The sequence below is a fragment of the Protomyctophum parallelum genome, assembly GCF_964188405.1.
Source record: "Protomyctophum parallelum genome assembly, chromosome: 20".
In the NCBI taxonomy this organism is placed as follows: Eukaryota; Metazoa; Chordata; class Actinopteri; order Myctophiformes; family Myctophidae; genus Protomyctophum; species Protomyctophum parallelum.
Window position 1 is genome coordinate 17,753,319 of NC_139718.1, and position 23,293 is coordinate 17,776,611.

Here is a 23,293-nt window from a genome sequence, read left to right on the forward strand (position 1 = left end):
TTTTCTCATTCTATCTAACCTGGAGTCACCAGACTTTCCACCACATTCTATTTAGTGTTCTCTTGAACGTAGACTACTCTCCTGCACCTCCCTGAGTATGTTTAGAATAATGACATCTCCCCATAACCAAATAACACCATCAGGAAGATGCGGAACACGCATGCAAATTAACCGTAAAGCCGATAAGCATATTCGGATATTTCTCCCTAGTTAGCATTACTTAAAGGACAACTTTAGTTTTTTTCAACCAAGGTTCATGTTTTAGTTTCTTATTAGAGAATGTAAAATATGAGTGTTAATCTTTTTTCATTTGCTGCTTTCTTTCGTTTTAGGGATTTTAGCTGTTTTTGACAGGGGGGCGGGGGCATTCGAGCATAGGGCTAAATATGTATTTTTTTACACAATTTTATGGTGATTTCTTTTTTTATGGTTTACTATAGTCCTAATAAACTTCAGGAAATTACATCTGGCCACAGAAGATCACAGGATCTACTGAATGTGAAGGTAGCCTACTGGGGGAAAGCTTATACTGTGTGTGTATAGGCTCAATATGTCAGTTTGTCACATTCAATAGATCCTGTGATCTTTTGTGGCCAGATGTAATTTCTTGGGGTCTAGTAGGACTATAGTAAATAATAAAATAATAAATCGCCATAACAATTTGTAAAATAAATACATATTTAGCCCCATGCTCGAATGCCCCCGCCCCCCTGTCAAAAACTGCTAAAATCCCTAAAACGAAAGAAAGCAGCAAATGAAAGAAAATGAACACTCACCTTTTAGTTTCTCTAATAACAACCTAAAACATGAACCTTGGTTGAAAAAAACTAAAGTTGTCCTTTAAATTATGTGTAAATAAATAAATAAAAGTGCTACATAACACAGGAAGGCATGTAAAGCCCCTAGTTATAGAAATGCTTGCATAAAACTTTGTATAGGCAAAAAAGACGGTATTTTATACAGCTGCTCATTTGCCTAATTGTGTTTAAAAAACATTGCATTGTGGTACAACAGCCCGATTGCTTGCTTCAGAATGTCAACAAGGACAAAGGCAAATAAGTGTAATTTGACTGACATTGTTGCACTGGCAGAGTTGCCTGACAGAAATGGAAACGCTGTCATTATGCCTGGTGCGACCATTGCACACAGCTGTAAATATTTAAGCTTCCGTACCATTAAATCAACAGATGCACATGATGCTGATAGTTTTTTTCCCCAAATGTACGAACAGCTACAATACCACTGGGTGACCTAAAGTGGCACTGTTGAGCACCCTAAAAGGGAAATTCACACTGAGCACTATAACTGCAGCCAGCCAGTGGTGTTGTTGATGATCTGGGGCTGTAATTTGGTACAGTAGCTCTTCCTTGGCTGTAATATAAGCAGTGTTACATTTTAACAATCTTCTGACTCCTCACTACTGCTGTGCACTGAAATGATGCAGAGAGAGAGCATCGCATACTCAGCTCTTTGTCAGAGCCATCGTAGTTTTTATGTTTTGATTTGGAACATAGATGCTCCGACACCACAAGCACTGCTTTGGCCAAACTCTTTGCAATAAATCTAATGTGTAATATTGGTTGCTTTCTTGTATCTGAGGGTTTTCTTCCCAATGATCTCCCTATGCCGTCTGTTGTGATGTCACTCGACTCACGTGAAGAAAAGTATATGGAGGCGCGGTTTCTCACATATCCTATATTAAAATCATAGTGGGTGGACTTCCTGTTGATCCTTTCCCGCCCTTTCTACCACACCAATCGTGCATTAGCTGCCACACTATGCACAAATAATAATACATGCCATGGGAAATTACTAAATTACATTTAATGCTTGCCGCGTAGCAGCCCGAAACTCTAGTTACGAGTAAATGTATATTAGCCAATCAGAGGCATAGTATGGGGAGGTCGTCTAATGTGACTGAGGAGGAAAAACAAGACAGACTTGTTCAATGCTAGGTTGCAGTGGTGCGCCCAATTACAATTTGTAGTCACAGACACTTTATAGCCCTGTAATCCGAATTTCTGTCACAGAAGTTTGGAACAGTACAACATTCAAGTGCGTAAAGTTGATAATTACTATTATAATAATCTTTAAACACAAATCTTCTCTCCTGGGGATCCCCGGGACAAAACCTGTTTAGATGAGGGTCCGTGGCCAAATACATATCAATGTTTCCATCTGCGTGGTTAAGGCAGATGCAAAATGATCCTAGTTATATTGTAGTATTCATTGTTTTGCACCCCGAGTATGTTTTGCACCCCCCAGCACCGCTGGCTTGATCGCAGCCAAACTCTGCACACACACTCCCTCGATTTCACATGGGCCTGTTATAGCGCCACCAGGATTTTTGCAAACCACATTTTTGACAGTACACCTATAGTTTATGTCCAAGCGCAAATCAGTACACAGTCCCAACATTAGCCATTAAACGAAACAGGCTACATACTAATTCCTACACGGGTTGTGTTTATAAACACGCCCCCGGGCAAGTAAAATTTACTGAGATTAAGGTTAGGGTTAGGTTTAGTCTGTCAATCACAGCGACTGGCCAATCACAGCACGTCGACTGCACAACCCGTGTAGGCTTTGGTATCGTCTTTTGGTATCGTCTTTCAGATTTTTCATACTCTACCCCGATTGGATCTAAAGTGGCCCGTATTGTACAAAATGCTGCAAATCGTGAATGCAGTATCTGATCGCGGTGAAACTGTGCACACATATTCCCACTAAGCCGAGGAACAAATGCCATTTTTCAAATAAGCCTCATGGTGGCGCTATAACAGGCCGGGTCACATCTTTACCTATAACTGCACCGATCTGCGTAAAACTTTTTATGCACACTCCCTAGAAGCCAAAGACAAGGGTATTTTTCAATTCTGCCTTTTAGGGTGCCACCCGGAGGCCAACTTATGTGAAATACATGTTATTTTTCTTTGTGACCCTGCCATAATAAATCCTCTACAACCCACTACAAGTTACAGCTACTTTTGGCTATTAACTGCTACTTCTATGATGACTCAATACCAAACAATGCACAGGGATTGCACGCCCACAACAGAGAGGAGCACTTTTTCCATGTTTGTCCATGCACTCCATTTATACATGTCCATTTTACCCTGATGTTTGTGGACTAGGGTACAGCAGCAGATTTTTCTATTTAGATTCATGTCATGACTATGTATCAATAGTTGTTTTGAGTCATTGAAAACGTTTAACAAGTTTGTTAAAGGCCTGGTGAAATGGCTTTCTTGCTCATTTTATTTTGACGTTTCAGTCTGAAACATTGTATCAACCAACCAGACTATGGGAAGGCTGCGTTCTCACAATCTCACTCCACTGCAGCTGTGCAGCAGTAGGCTAGTGTTGGTGTAGCCTGTCACTCACGCTGCCCAGGGGAGAGAGGAAGGCCATTGTGGTGTTCGTTTGTTACTACATTGCTTTTCGGACACATATTTTAGCACGCCAAGTTTAAAACGAGCAGTGCTGGAAAGTAACCAAGTATACTTGTATATATACACTGTACAATTTTGAGGTATTTGTACTTAACTTGAGTATTTCGAGTTTACAGTACTTTTACCCTACTACATTTCAGAGGCAAATATTTTACTCCACTACATTTATTTGAAAACTTTAGTTACTTTTTAGATTTTATTAGATATTACGAAACATACAGTAACCACTTCAGCCTAATACATTGACACATTGTGACATTTGAAACCTTGAAATGAGACTTGAGTACTTTTACTTTTGGTACTTTAAGTACATTTTTATGCAAACACTTTTGTACTTTTACTCAAGTACATTTTTTATTCCAGACTTTTCTATTTATATATTGCAGTATTGATACAGTATTGGTACTTTTGAGTACTTTTTCCACCACTGGAAACGAGTAATGCACCATCTGGACGTCATCTTGAATCGGGGTGCATACTTAGTTTAGACTAGTCATTGGTTAGACATGGGTTAAAGGTATATTCAGTGATTTCACTTAATTCAAATATCACTTATTTTTTTGTTTTGTTGTGATAATCCTCTCTACTATAGAGTGTGCTGGCCATATAAGGAGTTCCTCCCTGTCCCCAGTTAACCCCTGGGGGTCAAAAAACCTTAGGTTTCGTTTTTGACTCTCTATCCTGATTGGACGAAAGGCTGGGTCCCACAGCCAAAAACGAAACCTAAGGTATTTTGAGTGAAATCACTGAATATACCTTTAAGGTTAGGTTTAGGTGTGCTGCCCCGTGGGAGGTTAGGTTTAGGGTGAGGGTTTGAGATAGGTTGTAGTTGTAAGACTAATGACTGGTGAGGTCTAACCAATGACTAGTCTAAACCAAAAACTGTCTAAACTAAGTAGTGCACCACTTGAATCAGTGTTGTTTTCATCGACTAAAACTAAGACGAAAAATGTTCCTCGCCTACCTTTTTTCACTGACGAAAACTAAATGGAAACTAAATCAAAACTAAGCTATGACAACTAAAACTAAGACTAAATAAATATAGACACTTTCGTCAACAAATACAAATTAGACTAAAATGTTAGGAAGGGGCAAGTGGACAAGAGATCCAGGAGAAGTCATTTTACACTTGGTTTGCATCTACAAGCTCACAACGTGTCGCAGCGCGACGTGTTGTGAGCTTGTAGATCGTGTAAAATGTAAAATCTGTCATTACAATGGCATCAAGGCCCACCAAAATACATTTTAGACGACTAAATCAACTGTAGATTTAGTCGATTGAAATCGCATGACACTCGACTAAAACTAAGACATTCCAAATGACCAAAATATGACTAAAACTAAAATTAAGTTTCAGTCCAAAGACTATGACTAAACTAAAATAGAAATTTGCTGCCAAAAACAACACTGTCTTGAATGAGAATCAAAGAGTATAGTAGCTTGTGTGTGTTAGGAGGAACGTGCAGCTATGGGAACCACGCAGGTTAATGAAATCAAGATTCATATACGTGAATATTCATAAGAGCTTGCTTATGTCATAACGCAGTACGTTTTCGTTGGCCAGGAAGACATTAAGATTGGCCTTTTGATCTAACAACGTGTGAATGTAAAGGTGATCATTGGGTTGTTGTTTAACAGCAAGAAGCCCTTTCAAATATTTTTGATGAATTGTTTTAACACTTCTCAACAGTCCCCTCCAATAAATATGGGTTTAAATATTGTGTACTTTTCTCTCCAGAGCATTTTACTGTATAAGTCAATTACCACGACTGCACATTGTGTGCAAAAGAATAATCTATCAAAAGTGAAATTAAGGAAGGCTTCCAACATAAATTACCACATAGCCCACATACATATAGTTTATTATACTGAAAATGTGGCTAAATAATATACAAATGGGAAATTGTAGAATGGTTTTGAGGTAAGGTCATAGTACAATAATGCAGAACTATACAGAATATTGGTGGTCGTGCCGAAAACTACAGCACGACCACAGCAGTCTATTATAATAATTTGATGTCTGTTCAATTCTGCTGTACTTGTGGTAACATTTGGTCGTCGCAAGAATAGTAGAACACACACACACACACACACACACACACACACACACACACACACACACACACACACACACACACACACACACACACACACACACACACACACACACACACACACAATTAATGCCCTACATGATCATATTACAGAGTCACACAAAAGCATCTAAAGTAGCAAATCTGCAAGTTTTGAGCTTATATGAGGTTTCCACCCAACAGACGAAATCATGCATAGTCAATAGAAAAAGAGATAGATAAAGAGATAAGCTAATTTGCCTTAAATGTCCAAAGTTTTTGGAAGACAGAACTCACTCGACTCAGCAAAATGTCCTGTCATCTATCAATACCAAAAGGTAGTGCTGGGCATTTAACCAAATAACTGACTTAATCTTATATGGGTTTCTCACTCTCTCTCTTTGTAGATCAACAAATCGACAAAAGAAAGTGTAATAGACAGTAGTTAATCGATTAGCCTGATTGAGGACTTTGGTTGCATTACTCTTTGTTGTACATACATGGTAGAGTAAAAAAAATGAAATAGCAAAAAAAGACAATCTACTAACTCACAAACAAGCTTGGGGATCTGCTATTTTCACTATAGTTTTTAATCATTTCACTAATTGTAGGCAAACATTATAAACTGCGGCCCAGCCGTATCATTTATCAATACCACATTGTGCAACTAGGCCTGTCATAATTATCACATAACCACCTATTTGCAATTATTTGAGATGAGCGCAATCATTTTGTCTAAGCACCACAATCATTTCCATGTAAAAAATGCTCATACAGTGATCAGCTATTTTTTGTGGGGGTTTTGGGGGGGGGGGGGGGGGGGTTGACAATTTAAACGTTGTAATGGTGACAGCCCTGGGTCCGGTCCAACCCAGTCTATGCAGCCCGTATGACCAGGAGATAGACCACACACACACCCCAGTGTCTCTGTCTCCAGGCAACAGCTCTCATACTGCAGTAGGTATGCATTTGGGAACAGAATGGGGTCTTCTGTGTACTGATGAATTATTCATAATTTAGTATAAGATGTGTCTATCTTTTTGGTTCATGTTAGTTGAGTTTATATTATACATTATTAATTTTCTTCACAGGCTGATATTCGTTGCTGTCGAGAAGGAAAGCACTTAACTCCATTTGTGAGGTTCTTTACGTCTGTGTGTTGAAACTATATTGAGTTGACCCAATGGAAAGTAGTAAAAAGTGCTTCAGACAAAACCTCTTAACTCCATAAGTCCTCAAACTGTCTGCTAAAACAGCTAACTCCACCACCTCTCCCCCTCTCATGCAAGTAATTGACAATATAAATGATGAAGGCTCAACACCAACTTTGACGAGGCAGTATATACGTAGGCTGCCTCATCAAAAGGCATGTAGATTCTCCTTTATTTTTGTATTGTAAAAACAATTTGGAGTTAGGTGGTTTCTTTCCGACAGCAGAGATATTATGTTGCATTAACACTATGGTGCAGCAGTAATCTATCATCTTAGCTCATAGTAGCTCATCTAGTTGCTATATATGGTCAACCATATATAGCATTTAAAGAGCCACTTCACCCCTTTTGCAACCGGATCTTATTTTAATGTTTGGGAGACGAGAAACACTTCCCTGGGGTTTTTATGTATGTAATACAGATATTTTAGTATTTCAAAGTGCCATTGATGTCATGGACACTGGTCTTCCTGGACTACATGTTGTCTCAGTAAAGCCAAATTCCAATACTCCAAATCTTGGCTCACTCACACTTGGTCACTCCAGCATGGCAGTGTTACGGTGAAATTGGTGACCATCTTGTGGACTTCACATAACTTACATGCAGGTCTTTAATAAGTGGCCTAAATACCGCTAGGTTAGACTCTGCTAATAAACAAACGGCGATGATTTACGTCTGGACACTGACGTTATATGATAATTTAACACGATTGTCACCTATTTCAGCAGGTCACCAATTTCACGGTAACACTGCCATGCTGGATTGGCCGAGTTAGTGAGCGAGTGGCAGAGATTTTGGGTATTGGAAAAAGGTGGGGCGAGTGCAGCAAAGCATTATGGTCATTGTAGTAATCCAGCGGTGAGACCAGACAGTGTCCATGACATCACAGACACTTAGAAATACTAAAAGATCTAAAAACACTAATTACCCACATAAAAGAAAACAGGAAAGTGTTTCTTGTGTCCTAAACATCATTAAGCCATTCTGAACAGAAACCCCTTTTGGTATTTTAAGCATTATGTTGTACTTTAACTGTTGAAAAATAGCAGATCTACAAGCTCATATCTTGTAGATCTGCTATTTTTGAAAAATCGTGAAAATGTGGCCCAAATGTTTGAATATATTCTTTCAGAGCAAACGTTTTTAACTCAAATCTTTGCATCTGGGGGGGTCCCTGGAACAACATATTTTCAGATGGGGATCGGCGGGCAATTACATATATTTTCGGGGGTCCTTGACATGAAAGTGTTTTCATGAAAGTGAAACGACTGACATAGAAACATGGGTTTTTCAGAAAACTGTCGAGATTTAGAAGACATTTGTAGAATCGTCCTCAGGTTTAAATGGGTTAAAATTAGATCTGGTTGCAAAAGGGGTGAAGTGGCCCTTTAAACGTTATATAATGGTTGACCAGAGTCTCCCAGGAGTCAGGAATCTATACCACTGGGTCTTTTCACTTTTCTGTTATTGTGGGGTAAGCTTCGGCTGAAAATAGCCGATCTACAAGCTCACAACACATTGCAGCACAACACGTTGTGAGTTTGTCGATCTGCAAAACACGGATGCTGGGGGTTTAAGTGGTTAAGGCCCTATTAAGACTGGGAGCTCAAATCAGATTTTATACACAGTCCGATTGGTTTCATTAGAGAATGATATTCAAATAATGTGATTGGTTACGGTAAAAAAAAAAAAGTTTCCATGTTTTTTTCTTTTCAGGACTGCATAAATAATGTGATTCCAGAGCAGAATAGGAGAGTTCATCTAGAAGTATGTTGTCTGTAGTGGCAACGATCAATGATCATTGGTGAAGGGGATCGGGTTAGTGATCTCAGATCAGCTCTCCTTCTCGAGTGTTGATGAACAACACATAGCTCATCCGTTTGTCACAAACAAACCAGAGCAAAGATTCTGTCAAACAATTTAGCACGAGACCCTAAAGAAAAATTGGATGTCTCCCCGGAACCCAAACTACTGAAAATAGCCAATCTTCAAGCTCAAACTCCTGAACCAGTGTTATGTATTTGGCTGCGGCCCCCGATCTAAAGAACATTTTCAGGGACCTCCAGAAGCAAAGATTTGAGTTAAAATTGTTCACTTTTAAAAATGATATATATATTTGTATTCTATTTTTTTTAATAGCTAAAGCATAGAATAGGGTTAAAGTGGCTAAAATGATTTTGACGCTATATAAGCTAATTTATCTGGGGACCCCCTAGTACCCCCCCAAGGACCCCTGGGAGTCCTCGGACCCCACTCCTTTCTTGAGAATCACTACTGTCAGAATGTTAACCTTTCACTGGACTGAGCACACTTTCATTAATCCAAGTTAACCACAGCTTTTCCTGTTTGGATTTTATGTGTGAGACATTAATTCCCTATTTAATATAAGGCGACAGCCGCGACACAGATGCGTTCCAGTGCTACATGGGCTAATGTAGTCATTGTGCCGATAGCTAATTCCCACCCTATAGTCCCTGTCATCACGCACCCCTATAACTGTTGGTCTCGGGGGGGGTGCTGCAGACAACCACGTTATACCATCCCGATACGCGTTAGGGGGACGCCGGCCGCTCCCTCTCACCTGACGGTGAAGCAGTTTCACAGGAAGAGTGTATTTTTCTTTGTTTTACTCTCAGGCGCAAATTTATACCGATGTGTGAGCCAAGCCATGGCTCGTGTGGGCTTATGGCTCCACTATAGTATCAAAGGATATTTGAGGTAGATAGATAGAAAGTTAAAATTTTTGTATGTTTTCATGATTACAACATTTTGCCCTTTTTTGCTTGTTTGTTTGAGTTACAAAATATCGGTTTAAACATCGCTATCAGTGGTTTAGAACTCCCCACAATCGATTGTGAGGTCGGGGTCAACAGTAACAAATACCAACATTGACACCGAGAAATTACTAGCCTACGAGTGTCTCAAGTTGTGTACAGTGCATATCAAAAGATTCTAAACTAAGTTAAAAACATTGTTTTCATGAACACTCTTCTCATAAGCATTATTAACCCATTTTGGGCGGGAACCCCTTTTGGTGTTTTAAACATTATTATAATTTAGCTATTGAAAAATAGCTACAAGCTCGTAGGTCTGCTATTTTTGAAAAATGAAATTATTTCAGAGAACTGGAGGATTTAGAAGATTTCTTTAAAGTTTTGAGGTCAGGCCTAAATGGCAACGAACTGAGGGCGGAAGCAATATTATACACAAAACTGCTACACAATTAATACCAATGAGCTATTTGGTTTGATCTTTCGTATATCAAAATTGGCTTACGGTAGGACCGGACGGATATGACAAATTACTTAAAATATATAAAGATGTTACCAACACATTTCATCTACTTTAAAAAATGTCGAAATTGTAAGCTTGCAGATTTGCTATTTCCACTATTTTTGGAAAATCAGTATGGACATTTTTCAACATGGAAAACGATTACGATTATGCAAAATAGTTGTGATTATATCAAATAATTGCGATTAGGCAATTATATAATAATTATTTTGGATATATGATAGACGATTTATGAAATAAGGTTTTTACCCGACAGCGGTATGTTATTTAGCTAAGGTACTTCTAGCAGCTGTTATTCATAATTGAACTTAGCAGAGGTCACATGAGTCCCACTAACACAGACCAACAACTAACTCACTGTACCTGTGCTAAGATAAACTGAGCTTAATTTCCCAATTCCTACTGGTCCTGTGAAGCCATGCTAAATAAATAGTATTTTTATTAATTGATGTAATAAATCACAATGTCGATTCTTGCCCTTGACGTCATTGACAACATTTGTAGTTTTTCATTGATTCAGACACACTACACGCACGACAATGCCGTAAAGCAGCGTTCCCCGTTGCTCGGCAACACTCGGCTCGGTGTATTTTGACCTCACCAAGATGGCCGCCAGCCCAATGCTATGGGAGCCGTGATCTTTAGAGGCGTTTTTTTCTCGGAATTGAGGCTCAGATTGGGATGGCTGATCAGAACGCGGATGTTCCTAAATCTCTGCTACCTCGCGTTTTCAACATGAATGCTTCTGAAGAAAGATAAAAGTTTGTTAAGACAGATTAGCTATAGCCGATTTTGCCCTTTGCACTCTGGGAAGTGAAGGGTTTTCTGAAACACTGTGTTTCTTGCTGCAGTGTGAGACAGCGCCGGAGGTTTTTGGTGACTGTCAATGTGCTGTTGCACCCCTAGTACCATAAATGACAACGCTGGCTTTAACATTCATCAAAACACCAGGCTGCACTGCATAGAGAATTGGCGTCTCTTGTGTGTCTGACTGTGCCTAATTTCTTGCAGAAACCCTGAAAGCCAGACAAAGTGTGTGTGGCACTTTTGTTGGTATCAAGAAGAATGCGTCTTTCCTCTGGCTTACTAGTAGTGCAACCAATAAAACATTGCACCACCAGCTGTACAACACTAAACATTGGAAATGTAGTCATTGCATTTCAGTGTGTGTTCTGTGTTCCTGTCCTCTTTTCTGGTAGGGTATAATGAAGCGTGTACTATCCTACTGCTGTGGCAGTGGTGAAAAGGTCTTTTCTGGTAGGGTATAATGAAGCGTGTACTATCCTACTGCTGTGGCAGTGGTGAAAAGGTCTTTTCTGGTAGGGGATAATGAAGCGTGTACTATCCTACTGCTGTGGCAGTGGTGAAAAGGTCTTTTCTGGTAGGGTATAATGAAGCGTGTACTATCCTACTGCAGTGGCAGTGGTGAAAAGGTCTTTTCTGGTAGGGTATAATGAAGCGTGTACTATCCTACTGCAGTGGCAGTGGTGAAAAGGTCTTTTCTGGTAGGGTATAATGAAGCGTGTACTATCCTACTACAGTGGCAGTGGTGAAAAGGGCTTCCACACAGAAGACTACAAACTTTCCTGATGTTCTCCACAAGGCACTTTCTATCAAAACACCCATGCAGCAATGAACAACACAGTCCATCCTCAACAACTCATCGCCTCTTTTTGGGTGGAAACCTCATATGTCCGAAACCGTTACTTGTCAGGATTCAAAATGAAAAAAATGGTAAAAGTAGAAGATCGACGAGCCCAAAACGTGTCATTCCGCGTCTCAAGCTTGTCGATCTGCTGCTTTTGATACTTGACTCTGTAATATGATCAAGTAGGACATTCATTTACCAACAAAAAAAACACAAATACGGAGAGTTTCTGCCTGGCAGCAACGTTATATATATATATAATAACCGTGATAATAATGTGATAATAACCATGTGTAATAAATAATAGTGTCGTGTATGACATTCGCTCCAAGATGTGAATTCGCTGTGTCTGGTACGAGCTATTCCAATCCACACAACAAGTCACCTATGCCATAATATGAACAACAACTACCAATCACTCCCGTTTAAAAATCACATGCCAACTATCAACCAGTTCCACAAACATGTGATCTTGTGATGTTGTGTTGTCCATCCACTGACAACCACACTAATGAAGCATTTCTACAAGTGTATTAAAGGGCGACTTCACAGATCTTTTTTCCTGCATCCCGTCATTCCACTATGAAAACTTCTCTGCCAGTTTTACCTAGGCTTGCAGGCAAGAGTTTTTGTGGCACCTTTGAGAGCATTATTTTGAGATTGCATTGGGGAAGTGATAAATCACATTTTCACATGCCCACAATGTAATCAAGTCTCTTGCATACCTGAATAAAATCAGTCAAGTATGCACATGCAGATCAAATAATAAAAAACCTGCACAGTCACTGTCTCATGTGCAAGTGAAGGCAGTGTGAGGGTGTTTATTCATTTATCTGCATATGTCCACAATAACAACAATGAAGAGGATCCAGGAAAAATAATTACAAAAATACACATATATATGTTACAGTACGAAAAACCAGTGGAAAAACCAGTCAGATTGAAAAAAGGAGATTTGTGTTTTCTTCAAGTTCACCTCCCGTGCTCACCCTCGGCGTCTCGGAGGTACCGAGACTTGGGAGACGACAATTTACAATTCTGTCGGTCTCTATCGGTACATAACAGCCATAATCGGCCGAGTCGACTGAAGATGACATTGCAATGCTCGGCACGGCAACTCGCTCGCTTTGGCTTGCTCGCTGGTGCCTCATGTAGCTCAAGTCACCTTCAGGCGGCGCACCTCCGACGGTTAAAACAAGTGCACCTTTTTCAATCGGACCGGTTTTCCAAACGTACTGTGACATTTATACATACAGTAATATATATATATAAACTAGCAAATCCGCCCTTTAGGACGCTGATATCCTCAAGTTCCACCAAGGAGAAAACAAGCTCAAAGCTGCAAACATGGACCAATGCGTCACATCCAGAGACAGAGGGGTAGAGGCCCACAGCCACAGCCCCCCCCCCCTCCCCCCCTTTCCTCAGTGTGTGCAAGAACAAATTATGTCTTTTTGTTTTGTTTGTTGGTCCATCTTCCTTGTGAAACAACCCATACTCCTACCTAAGCTGGTAAGGGATTCTCTTATCTCTTTGTAACTCTCTCTCAGTCTCCACCCCATCCTCCTCGCTTCACTTTCAGTGCTTTTGGGGAGCTGGGAGAGCTGCTGAGGGAAGGGAAACATGTGTTATTAACACAGCAACACCAAGATCAGATCACACAAGATTCCTTCACAAGGAATACTAACGAAAAAACGAAAAATTATTAAACATACAACATGGAAGTAAGTGTTCAGTATCATTTTATGGTTCAATGTAGGTATGTGTGTACAGATGTACATCTGTGCCCTTTGTTCCACAACGTGTCTGAGCTGAGCTGTGTCTTTTTTTCTGTTTTGTCTGTGTCATAAAATGTAAAAATCAATCAAAGATATTGAAAAAACTTAAGTGTTCAGTATCATCAGGGCTGCAGTCCTGCATAGACTAGTGTTCGGGTTAAGAATGCTTCTACTAAAGGATAGACAATAGTTGGCTCAGATACAGTATGCAAGGCGGCATAGAAGCTGATGACTCCTTGTTAAATAAACAAAAAAAGGAATTATTTGAATACTGTGTGAGACTAAACTTTCTGCATTAAAGCGAGGAGCATAAATGGTTAACCATTTACGAAAAGCCTAGAAGTTGTTAGACTTTCAAAACCGGGAAAGGATCCATGTTATTTTAAATGTTGCTATGTATTCATTTATTTTAATTTTGAATAAAATATGTGTATTAAAAAACTCAGTTCGACATTGGCTTCATATATTCTGAGACGCTGTAGTTCACACCATTCTCATTCTGCTCTACAGCGTTCTCAAACTGATTTGCCTGGTCGTGAATCTTTGGTCTGAGCTGGGCTTTAGATGAAGAGGCAATAGCACCACCCAACCATCAAGCATCTTAGAGAAAGACTGCTATGAGATTTTGCCTTTCAAGTCAGTTGTCGAACAAGATGTTCAAGTGGACATGGCCAGTGATATTGTGGGCGGGAACCCCTTTTGTTGTTCTAAGCATTATGTTATACTTTAGCTATTGAAAAATAGCAGATCTACAATTGTGAAAATGTATTGCAAAATGCAAATCTTTTAATATATATTCTTTCAGAGCCAACGTTTTTAACTCAAATGTTTGCTTCTGGGGGGTGGGGGGGGGGTCAGATTGGGGTCAGCAGCCAATTACATATAATCTTGGGGGTCCTTGACATGAAAATGTTTGAGAACGACTGACATAGAAACATGGGTTTTTCAGAAAACTGTCATGATTTAGAAGACATTTGTAGAATCGTCCTCAGGTCAAAATGGGTTAAGACAGATTTGTTAGAAAGCTAATGCCGACTTATGGGAAAATATCACTACTGTTTTATCTCCTGAAAATGAACTCAACCGCCACTGCTTCTGAACTATTCTCCCAATTCTCCTAACTCTATTTTCCCTCTAGTCTACACTAAATATCTTGGCTGCAGATAGCACATCTACAAACTCATAACGCGTCTAAGTGAGTTTGTAGATCAGTATTTTGGACAGATGTTCGGCCCCCAGTATAGGAATGCTAGGGACTTAAATATGTATCAGAGAGTAGAGACTAGACAGAAACAAGTCCAAAGTGTGTGTAGCATTGCCAACACAGTTGCCACGCAATGCACCAGATGCAAAACACGTTTAAAACAAAAAAGAAATCTATGTATTTTGGACCACAGGAACTGAAAACGGATAGTGTATTATGTTTTAGTGTACTCTGTTCTTGCACAATTTTGCATCTACTACAATACATTTTATATGTTAAAGTCCAATATATGATATTGCAATATTTAGGACAGAAATAAAATGAAATCATGAACTGCCATCTTATCGTTAGTATGTTTTTGTCTGCACATGAAATGAGTTTCTACTCAACAGGCACAACCATTTCACCTGAGCTATTTAAAAACACATGATTCACTCATTTGGAAACTACAACTCATAAAAGGGGAAAACAAATACTACAGTCAAAAGCACCCAACTTTACTTAGTTAATAAAATGTTATTTTGAACGCCACTTTGGTGGTAATGGTAAGTGATCTTCCTACTATGAGAAATGTATGTTACAGTACATGTGAGAAACCAGTACAGGTGAGAAAAACGGGAAATGGGGGACGCACGATTTTTCGGCACCGGAGGCCGTGACTGCCCACACTCTTGCCCCAGCCTCATTCCATCCGGCACGCCGACAATACTCCCCCAGCCCAACGCGGCCCACAGCCCAAAACAGGGCACTCCTCGCCCTGGTTTTTCTTCACTTGTACTGGTTTCCCACATGTACTGCATGTATACTATACTGCAACTGGTTAGGACGGACCCTACTGATTGACAAAGAGGAATTACATGAAATACACACCGGAAATACATAAGACAATACACAGCTTTATATCTAAAGCTTCAACAGTAGAAATGTTGGCGCTCACGCAGGGTTCATACGTTCAAAAGCCATGTATGGACATACAGGCAACAGATTTAAGGCTACAATATTACCGGTAGTGTCTGATATTGGCACCATTCATTGCAAATTTGTTTATTCACCAATAACAGATGCCAGTATTTTCCCCTGTGACACGATATTCTTCCAAAACTCTATATAGGGAATACAATATTACTATTTGTCCTGTTCTGTAGAAAATTATTCTATCCAAGAATGTCCTCATGGGCCCAGGCCGTAGCGTAACGGTCTGGGCACCGGACTGGTAATCCAGTCGCAGTGTGCCGCGGGTTCGACTCCCGGACCCGACACGGCCTTTACTGCATGTCATCCCCCCATCTCTCTCCCGTTTCCTGTCAGCCTACTGTCTGTCCCTTCAAAAATCAATAAAAGGCGTAAGCCGCAAAAAAATATCTTAACAGTTTCCGTGCCTTGAATGGATTACTCCAGGTTAATGTCGCTGCCGTATCGGACATACCCGCCTTTTGTTTTATGTGTTTAATCCGCCGTAATGTAATGAATCAAAAGAAAATCCGTCTTCGTCGCGGAGTATGAGACTGGATGCCTTCGCTGTGATGACAAAACCGGAAATCGTCACATGCTGTGGGCTGCTAGGGCTTCTGGGAAATTGAGGCCAATGGAAATGCATTGGGTGCAACGCCTCATTGAAACCAATCTTGTGTGCGTCTTCCGCGTGCACCAAGATGGTGGATGCTACACACAGATCATAACAAACCACGGGAGCTTTTTTTGATGGATTTTCGCGGATTAAAAGCCCAAATAATTCAGCGTATGCTCTAAAGGTAATACAACAATCTCGGCAGTGAAGGGGGGTTGATTAAAATGCGGGTTAATCGTAAAAAACAGTCAAACTGTTAAAAAAAAAAAAAAAGAATGTCCTCAATGGGCACCTGCTTTTGACAGGTGAAAAATATACTTTTATAAGTTCACAGGGACGGGCGGTACTGAACTAAACATGGGTGGGTAAAAATGTAATGTGAAAATCAGAGTGAACCGTCTCTGTCTATGTCATTTAACACAACACGCCGGTAAGCACACGTACACTGTGACACACACCCCCACATGCCGAACCCACATGTGCAGGACTCTGCCGTGTCCACTGAGATTTTTTTTTTCCCTGAGCGGGAGCACCACGTTATTGGAAATTCGGCGTAGCGCTGGGCAATTATCTTGCGCTGGCGTGTGCATGCAAAATGGGCGGCGCTTTCCCCTGCCTGCCGAAAGCTAAAAGGGGTACAGGCTTTAGTTCCGACAGTCATTAGACTGACAACCTACCCCAAACCCTAACCTAACCGGCGACGCAACGCATGCCTGGAGCGACAGGTGATTTCCACATTTGGTGTGTCAGATAAGCGTGTGCACTCATCTGGAAGTGCTTTTGGGTGAGCACCTTGTCGTTTTCAGCTGAGAAAAAAAGCCCAGTTGACACGGGGCCTTATTCTGTCAGCATGAGCTGCTGAATTTTTATATTCACAGCTCATGTTTGAGCAAAGAAATACTAGTATACTACCCAGGTAATTTCCAAGCACCTTCTTAATCCTTAATACTCTGGGCTCTCTAGTAGTTACCTCTACACCAAATGTTGTTGTTGCAGGTTACATGTGGTTTAAGTGCTACATGATAATAAAATAATATGTCATACTATTAGTTTTCAATGTTCTGTTTAGTCTTTAATTAGGATGCACATTAAATATGAACCCTACAAGATGTAGAAAATCTGCCATCAGATCAACTAGGCTGGTCTAGCACCAGAAATAAACTGTACTGAGTACAGATGTTGGCACACTGCCCACCAAATAGAAAATAGAATATCAATTAAAAACTAGATTTGTCATATTGGGTACTTGTTGTAACGGTGACGGCGATGACTCACGTCTCACAAAAATGTAAATTAGAATCCGTTTGTCTGGTTGATTATCACATTATACTGCTGTAATGCATCAATTTCCGTTCGGGGATAATAAAGTATATCTCATCTCTGAACAAATCAAGTCTCAACTCTCATATGACTATAAAATATGCCACCAAAATAAAAGGTTTAGGATATCATTTATGGCCTCATGGTTTAACATTATAACTTATGTTCGCATAGCTTGTATGAGGAAGGGACTGACTTGTATCGTTTTGCATAGTCAAACAATGGGGTTGTGGGGAAATGAATCTTTTAAAAGTGATTTATGATCACACAGGGAATAATCTCACTTTCCCCCGACCTGTTATTTTATTACTACATGTTTAGCCTGCCTCACTCTTCACCTGAACATACTTACTTTAATAGCTTTGATTCCCGTCTTGGTGATGTTTGTCATCTTGGCCTTGGAGATGGGAGGTTTGTACTCGTTCAGAGAGTACAGCTGGAAGAAGACACAATGAAAACATATCATTAATCTATCTCTTACAGTTCCTACTTGTTGGCACATGGTATGCATGCGTGTCTGTGTGTGTGTGTGGTTTTCTTGTCATACATTTTTCAGAAATTGAAATTAAATAAATTACTGAGTTTGATTACAGAGAAAGGCTTGCCCAATATCCTCGCCTCACCTCGGTAATATCAAGACAAATCAGCATTTCTTTCTATGTCGCCGTTTCATCGTCAACACGTTGTATTGTCACGAATATGACGTGTGGATCGCTTACAAAACGGTTAACAGGGTGTTAAAGCTGGTTAACTGGGTGTAAACAACTTGTTTCGCTCCAGAAAATAGCAGATCTACAAGCCCGTAGCGCGGCACTGAGTGCCGGCGTGCTACGAGCTTGTTGATTTGCTGCTATTTTTGAAATATTATTATTTCAGAGTGAACGTTTGTAACTCAAATCTTTGCTTCTGGGGAGGTCCCTGGAAGAACATATTATCAGATGGGGGTCGGCGGCCAAATACAGATAATTGTGGGGGCTTTTGACATAAAAAAAAGGTTGAGCACCACTGACATAGAAACAGAGGTTTTTCAGAGAACTGTTATGATTTAGAAGACATTCTTTTTGGTTTAGTCAACTTGGTCAAGTGGCAGAGTTGGAAAAACTTTCTTTCAAACTTCTTAACAAAGTAGACTATTTGTTGAAATGGGATAAGTGGGCATTGTCTAATTGTAAAATGAGCAGACTATTATATGAACTGTACTTGAATTTACATGAATATCCATTGCCTTATTATTATTATCTTTCGTTTTATGTATTATTTTTATTGTTTTGCATTTTGCATTCTGTTTTTCCTTTTTTCCTGCTTTAATTAATTGTCTGTTTCTGCACTGTTGCGAACATTTTTTCTGTACCCTGGCCTGTGATTGAAAAAATAATTAAAAAATAATAATCATAAAAAAAAGACGACATTCTTTTTAGAATCATCCTCAGGTCTAAATGGGTTAAAAGGTATAGTATGTAGCATTGCCCTGCGTTTACTTTAACCCATTTTGAGCGGGAACCCCTTTTGGTGGTTACATACATTGTTATAATTTAGCTATTGAAAAATAGCAGATCTACAAGCTAATAGCGCGCCACTTGTAGGTCTGCTATTTTTTAAAGATCGTGAAAATATTTATTTCAGAAAACTGGATTTAGAAGATATTTTTTTTTTTTTTTTTAGGTAAGGCCTAAATGGGTTAACCCTCTATACTTGATAAAACGGTCCTGTAATAGAGCACATTTGTGTATGCTCTTATTTCACTCTACACAAATCAATCGCTAAAAACAGCTGACCTACAAACAGTGAAAACACACAAATACAGTGAGAGGACAATGTGTTTCTGCAGGTGTCACACTATTCCAGTGGTTGATATTAGCTGCTAGCATGGAGAGAAATTAATTGTAAAACTCTGTTTTGTCGTGTAAACACAGAGCACAGTTACATACTATTAACATATAACATTACATTAACCCATTTAGACCTGACACCAGATTCTACAAAATGTCTTCGAAATCATGACAGTTTTCTTGAAAAACCCATGTTTCTGTCAGTCGTTCTCAAACATTTTCATGTCAAGGACCTCCAAAAATATATGTAATTGGCCGCTGACCCCCATCTGAAAATGTGTTGTTCCAGGGACCCCTCAGAAGCAAAGATTTGAGTTAAAAACATTCGCTCTGAAAGAATTTCAAGATTTGCACCACATTTTCAAGATTTTTCAAAAATATCAGATCTACAAGCTGAAGCTCATAGTGTGGCACTTGGTGCCGCACTATGAGCTTGTAGATCTGATATTTTTCAATTGCTAAAGTATAACAATGCTTAAAACACTAAAAGGGGCCGTTCCCGTCCTGAATGGCTTAAGTCTGAATCAGAGTTAAATTAACGCTGAGGTTCTTGCTGTGTATTGGATACTGTGTTGGAAAGTAAAGTAGAACTACTGTACAGGTTGTTGTTGTTGTTTTTTACTTTACTGGAGTATTTCCAATTTCCAATACTTGTACTTCTACTCCACTAAATCTCAGAGGCAAATAGTTACTGGTTACTTTGTATTATTATTACAAAACATGCATTAATGGGACATTGTCATAATAAATAGTAAATACTTTTACAGTATGTCACGAAGAAAACTTGAGAACAGTAGTTTCCATTACGACGGATTGAAAAACCCTCCACACTTGAGGGTTAGGGTTAGATGATGCTAGGGTTTAAGTGGTAAAAAGTGATTTTGAAAAATTACAAATATTATCAATACATTCTGCAGCACCCCTGGACTTGCATCAGGTCAGGGCACCCTCATTTTGAGAACCACGGCGGGAATTACTGCAGTGGCTCCCAATGTGGGGTCCAGCTAAATGATAGTTTGGAAACCAAATGGACCCTTATGGGTCTGTAACTCTAACGGGTCCATTTGGTTCCTTTTGTACACTCAGTTAAATTAACATTGATTTTACAATATAAATTGAGGATCCCAGAGATAGAAATGCCATTGAATGGGGGGTCCATAGACTAATGCATGTCAAACTGGGGGTCCTTGAAATTAAAGTCTATTCTCTGCTAGAGCCGTAAAAATCTTCTCTTATGGGGGTCCCTCCCTGGCATATATTTTCAAATGGGGGCTAGTCTCTGTGAGCTAATTAGTGTCAATTTGGGGGTCCTTCACATGAAAAAGTTTGGGAACCACTGATGTACTGTTCATCTGCACCAGACAGTGGACTAATATATCCAGTCTCCTTTATGATGTGACATTGACCCGTTCTGAGCAATTGTGTGTTATATTAAATAATACAAATACAATTCAATGTTGCATCTCATAGAGCACATCCATCCCCAGAATGTTTTTTTTGTTTGTTTTTGCCTGATTCAACCACTTATGTCTATACTCTCAATGCAGACTATGATGGTGTGTGTGTGTGTGTGTGTGTGTGTGTGTGTGTGTGTGGGGGGGGTGCATTTTGCGGTTAGCAGTTGCTAGCTAGCTAGCTAGCCAAGTCAGCTAAATCAGCCCAACGCATATGTAATACATGCATAATAATAATAGTATCAACAACATATACACCGTATTTTTTCTATTAGATCAGTACTAGGAATGGATGCTCATTTATATTATATATTATATTGCAATTCCTCCAGGAATAGCAATTAGCCAACTAGCTAAATATTATCATCAACATTCAACCAATGCTGTTCTCTAGCATTCACCTTTAGCCAGTCAGCTAACTAAATGTGGATGGTTGCTGGGTAAAAGTCAACACTGAGTAAACGGTGAAGATATTAACTGCTTCTCATCTAGACGTTTAGCCCACATATATATGCCCTATTTTATGCTTTAATAGGCTATTATTCTACTAAACTACAAACCAACAAAGCGTTGCGATGCAACGCCTTTGTGGGCTTGCAGATCTGCCGTTTTCGAAAACACTTGTTCGTGGGGGAAGAAATAGAAATCACATTGAAAGATGTTGGCCTTTAATAAATATATGGACAACACGGGGCCGCCCTAGCGTGCATGTGGTTTCTAACGGTTTGATCGTCCATCCAGGCACTGAAAGGCATAGTTCATTTTAACGACCACCGGTTAACTGCGGCCTGCCTGCCCATGGATCCATTACAAAGACACCAAGGATACATCCATGGCGTCACAACGGAGCGCCGCCGTCGTCGGGGCTGGATGGATAAAGTACTGGGATATATATATATATTTTTTTACTTTAAAGTACAAATAGAAACACTCTGTTACAAGTAAATGTCCCATTTCACAAGTTACCCGATGTCTAAAATGTATCAACATCTTAGAAATGAGCAGATCTACAAGTTCACAACGGTTCGCATATTAGCCTAATTTAATACATGTATACTATTCTGGCATAAAATAATCTATAAAAAAAATCATCTAAATCTTAGGCTATAGTCGCTACTTTCAAATAGCTAAAGTTATAAGTAATAACAAAATTAATCTAAGTAACTAAACTGACATTTTCAAATTGTAGAGTAGTAAAAGTACAACATATTTCCCTGAAATGTCAGAGTAAAAGTACAGTAAATTGTAAATACTCCAGTGAAGTACATTTCCAAATATCTTAAAAATTGTACTCAAGTACAGAGTACTTGAGTAAATAAATAATTTCCGCCACTGCGCTTTGTAAATAACGCAGTGGTCACTCACGACTGACTGACTGACTGACTGCATCGCGAATATAATAAGTCGACACCCTCGCATTTTAAATTGTGTCCTTTTCCGGTGCAGCCTCACTTTTAAATAAAATATCTATAATTTAAAATATATATAAGGTAAACACAAACAATATAAATGGCCTAAAAGGAAAGCAGTCAGCAGTGTGTCGGTTGTTTGTGACGTCACTGCCGTGTCTTTCTCCTCTCTCCGTCCGCTCTGTTCTGCGTTAGCTTCATGCTAATGCTAACGGCAGCGCAGAAAGCCCAACTCGAGCCAACCAACACACAAACCCTCCGTTCCCTCTGTTCGGCTTTCAAAAACATTTCATTGCGTTTCCCAACAAACCTCGATGTTAAACGATTTGACGGCCTCCATGGTGGCGGTTGTTTCAGCTCGCAGTTTTCCGCCGAGGGGAGTTATTTACATGGATAAATCTCTCCCCGAAAGGAGGAGGAAACATGCATGAGATGGAGACTGACTCACTCAGTGGCCAAATATGGCGCACCTCATTCTCACACTACGTAACTAACCCCTATGGTCGGTGCACACTGCACACGGAGAGCAGCAGCGCCGCCCGGTGTCCAACGTCGGGAATTACAGGGAACCAGAGTCATAGAGCCATCTAATAGAAGAGTTACGATATTGAGGGGGCAGAAACCGAGCGCTGTTCATGCAGCCTGAAAGGGGACAAGCTGTTGTTGGAAATACATTGTTTTCAACGAGGGCGGCACAAATAAGAGCAATTTTAGGCACGTGTGCAACATGACAACTGTTTTAAAGTATTGTACAGTGACAACTAAAGTCTCTTTAATGTTTATGTTGTACTATTACTACAAAACAATTTAAAATAAAGGGTTTTAAGATCATTAAAGCTGGGCTGTTGCCTGGGTTCAATGCATTTCTGCCTACTTCCGGTCCAGGACCGGCCCTCGTAGCCGTAACTGGCAGCGTCTAGTGAGCTAATCTAGTGAGCTAATTTAAGACTTCCGGTGGACGATCTCTTCAAAATAAGAGTACCCTCTAGAGTATTGAAAAAAAGTTTAATTTGCACATTAAAACTACAAATTAAGCATTTAAATGATGCTATATG

The 23,293-nt window shown here is 39.8% G+C and overlaps 1 protein-coding gene across 7 annotated transcripts in view; it reads right to left on the minus strand.

Moving 5' to 3' along the window:
• The window catches only part of scaf8 (SR-related CTD-associated factor 8), a 122,662-nt gene extending 99,974 nt beyond the window's left edge, over window positions 1-22,688 (minus strand). For 5 of the 7 annotated variants that reach the window (XM_083792403.1, XM_083792404.1, XM_083792406.1 and 2 more), the window contains exons 1-2: window positions 22,549-22,688; window positions 17,899-17,982 (exon numbers count right to left, since the gene is read on the minus strand). In XM_083792403.1, coding sequence (XP_083648529.1) covers window positions 17,899-17,982; window positions 22,549-22,578 — 114 coding nt within the window. In that variant the 5' untranslated portion in view covers window positions 22,579-22,688. Of the gene's footprint in view, window positions 1-13,181; window positions 13,285-17,898; window positions 17,983-22,548 lie in introns of those variants that run through there. The other 2 variants (XM_083792407.1, XM_083792408.1) reach the window with 2 other exon arrangements.
• Between the last annotated feature and the right edge of the window lie 605 nt (window positions 22,689-23,293).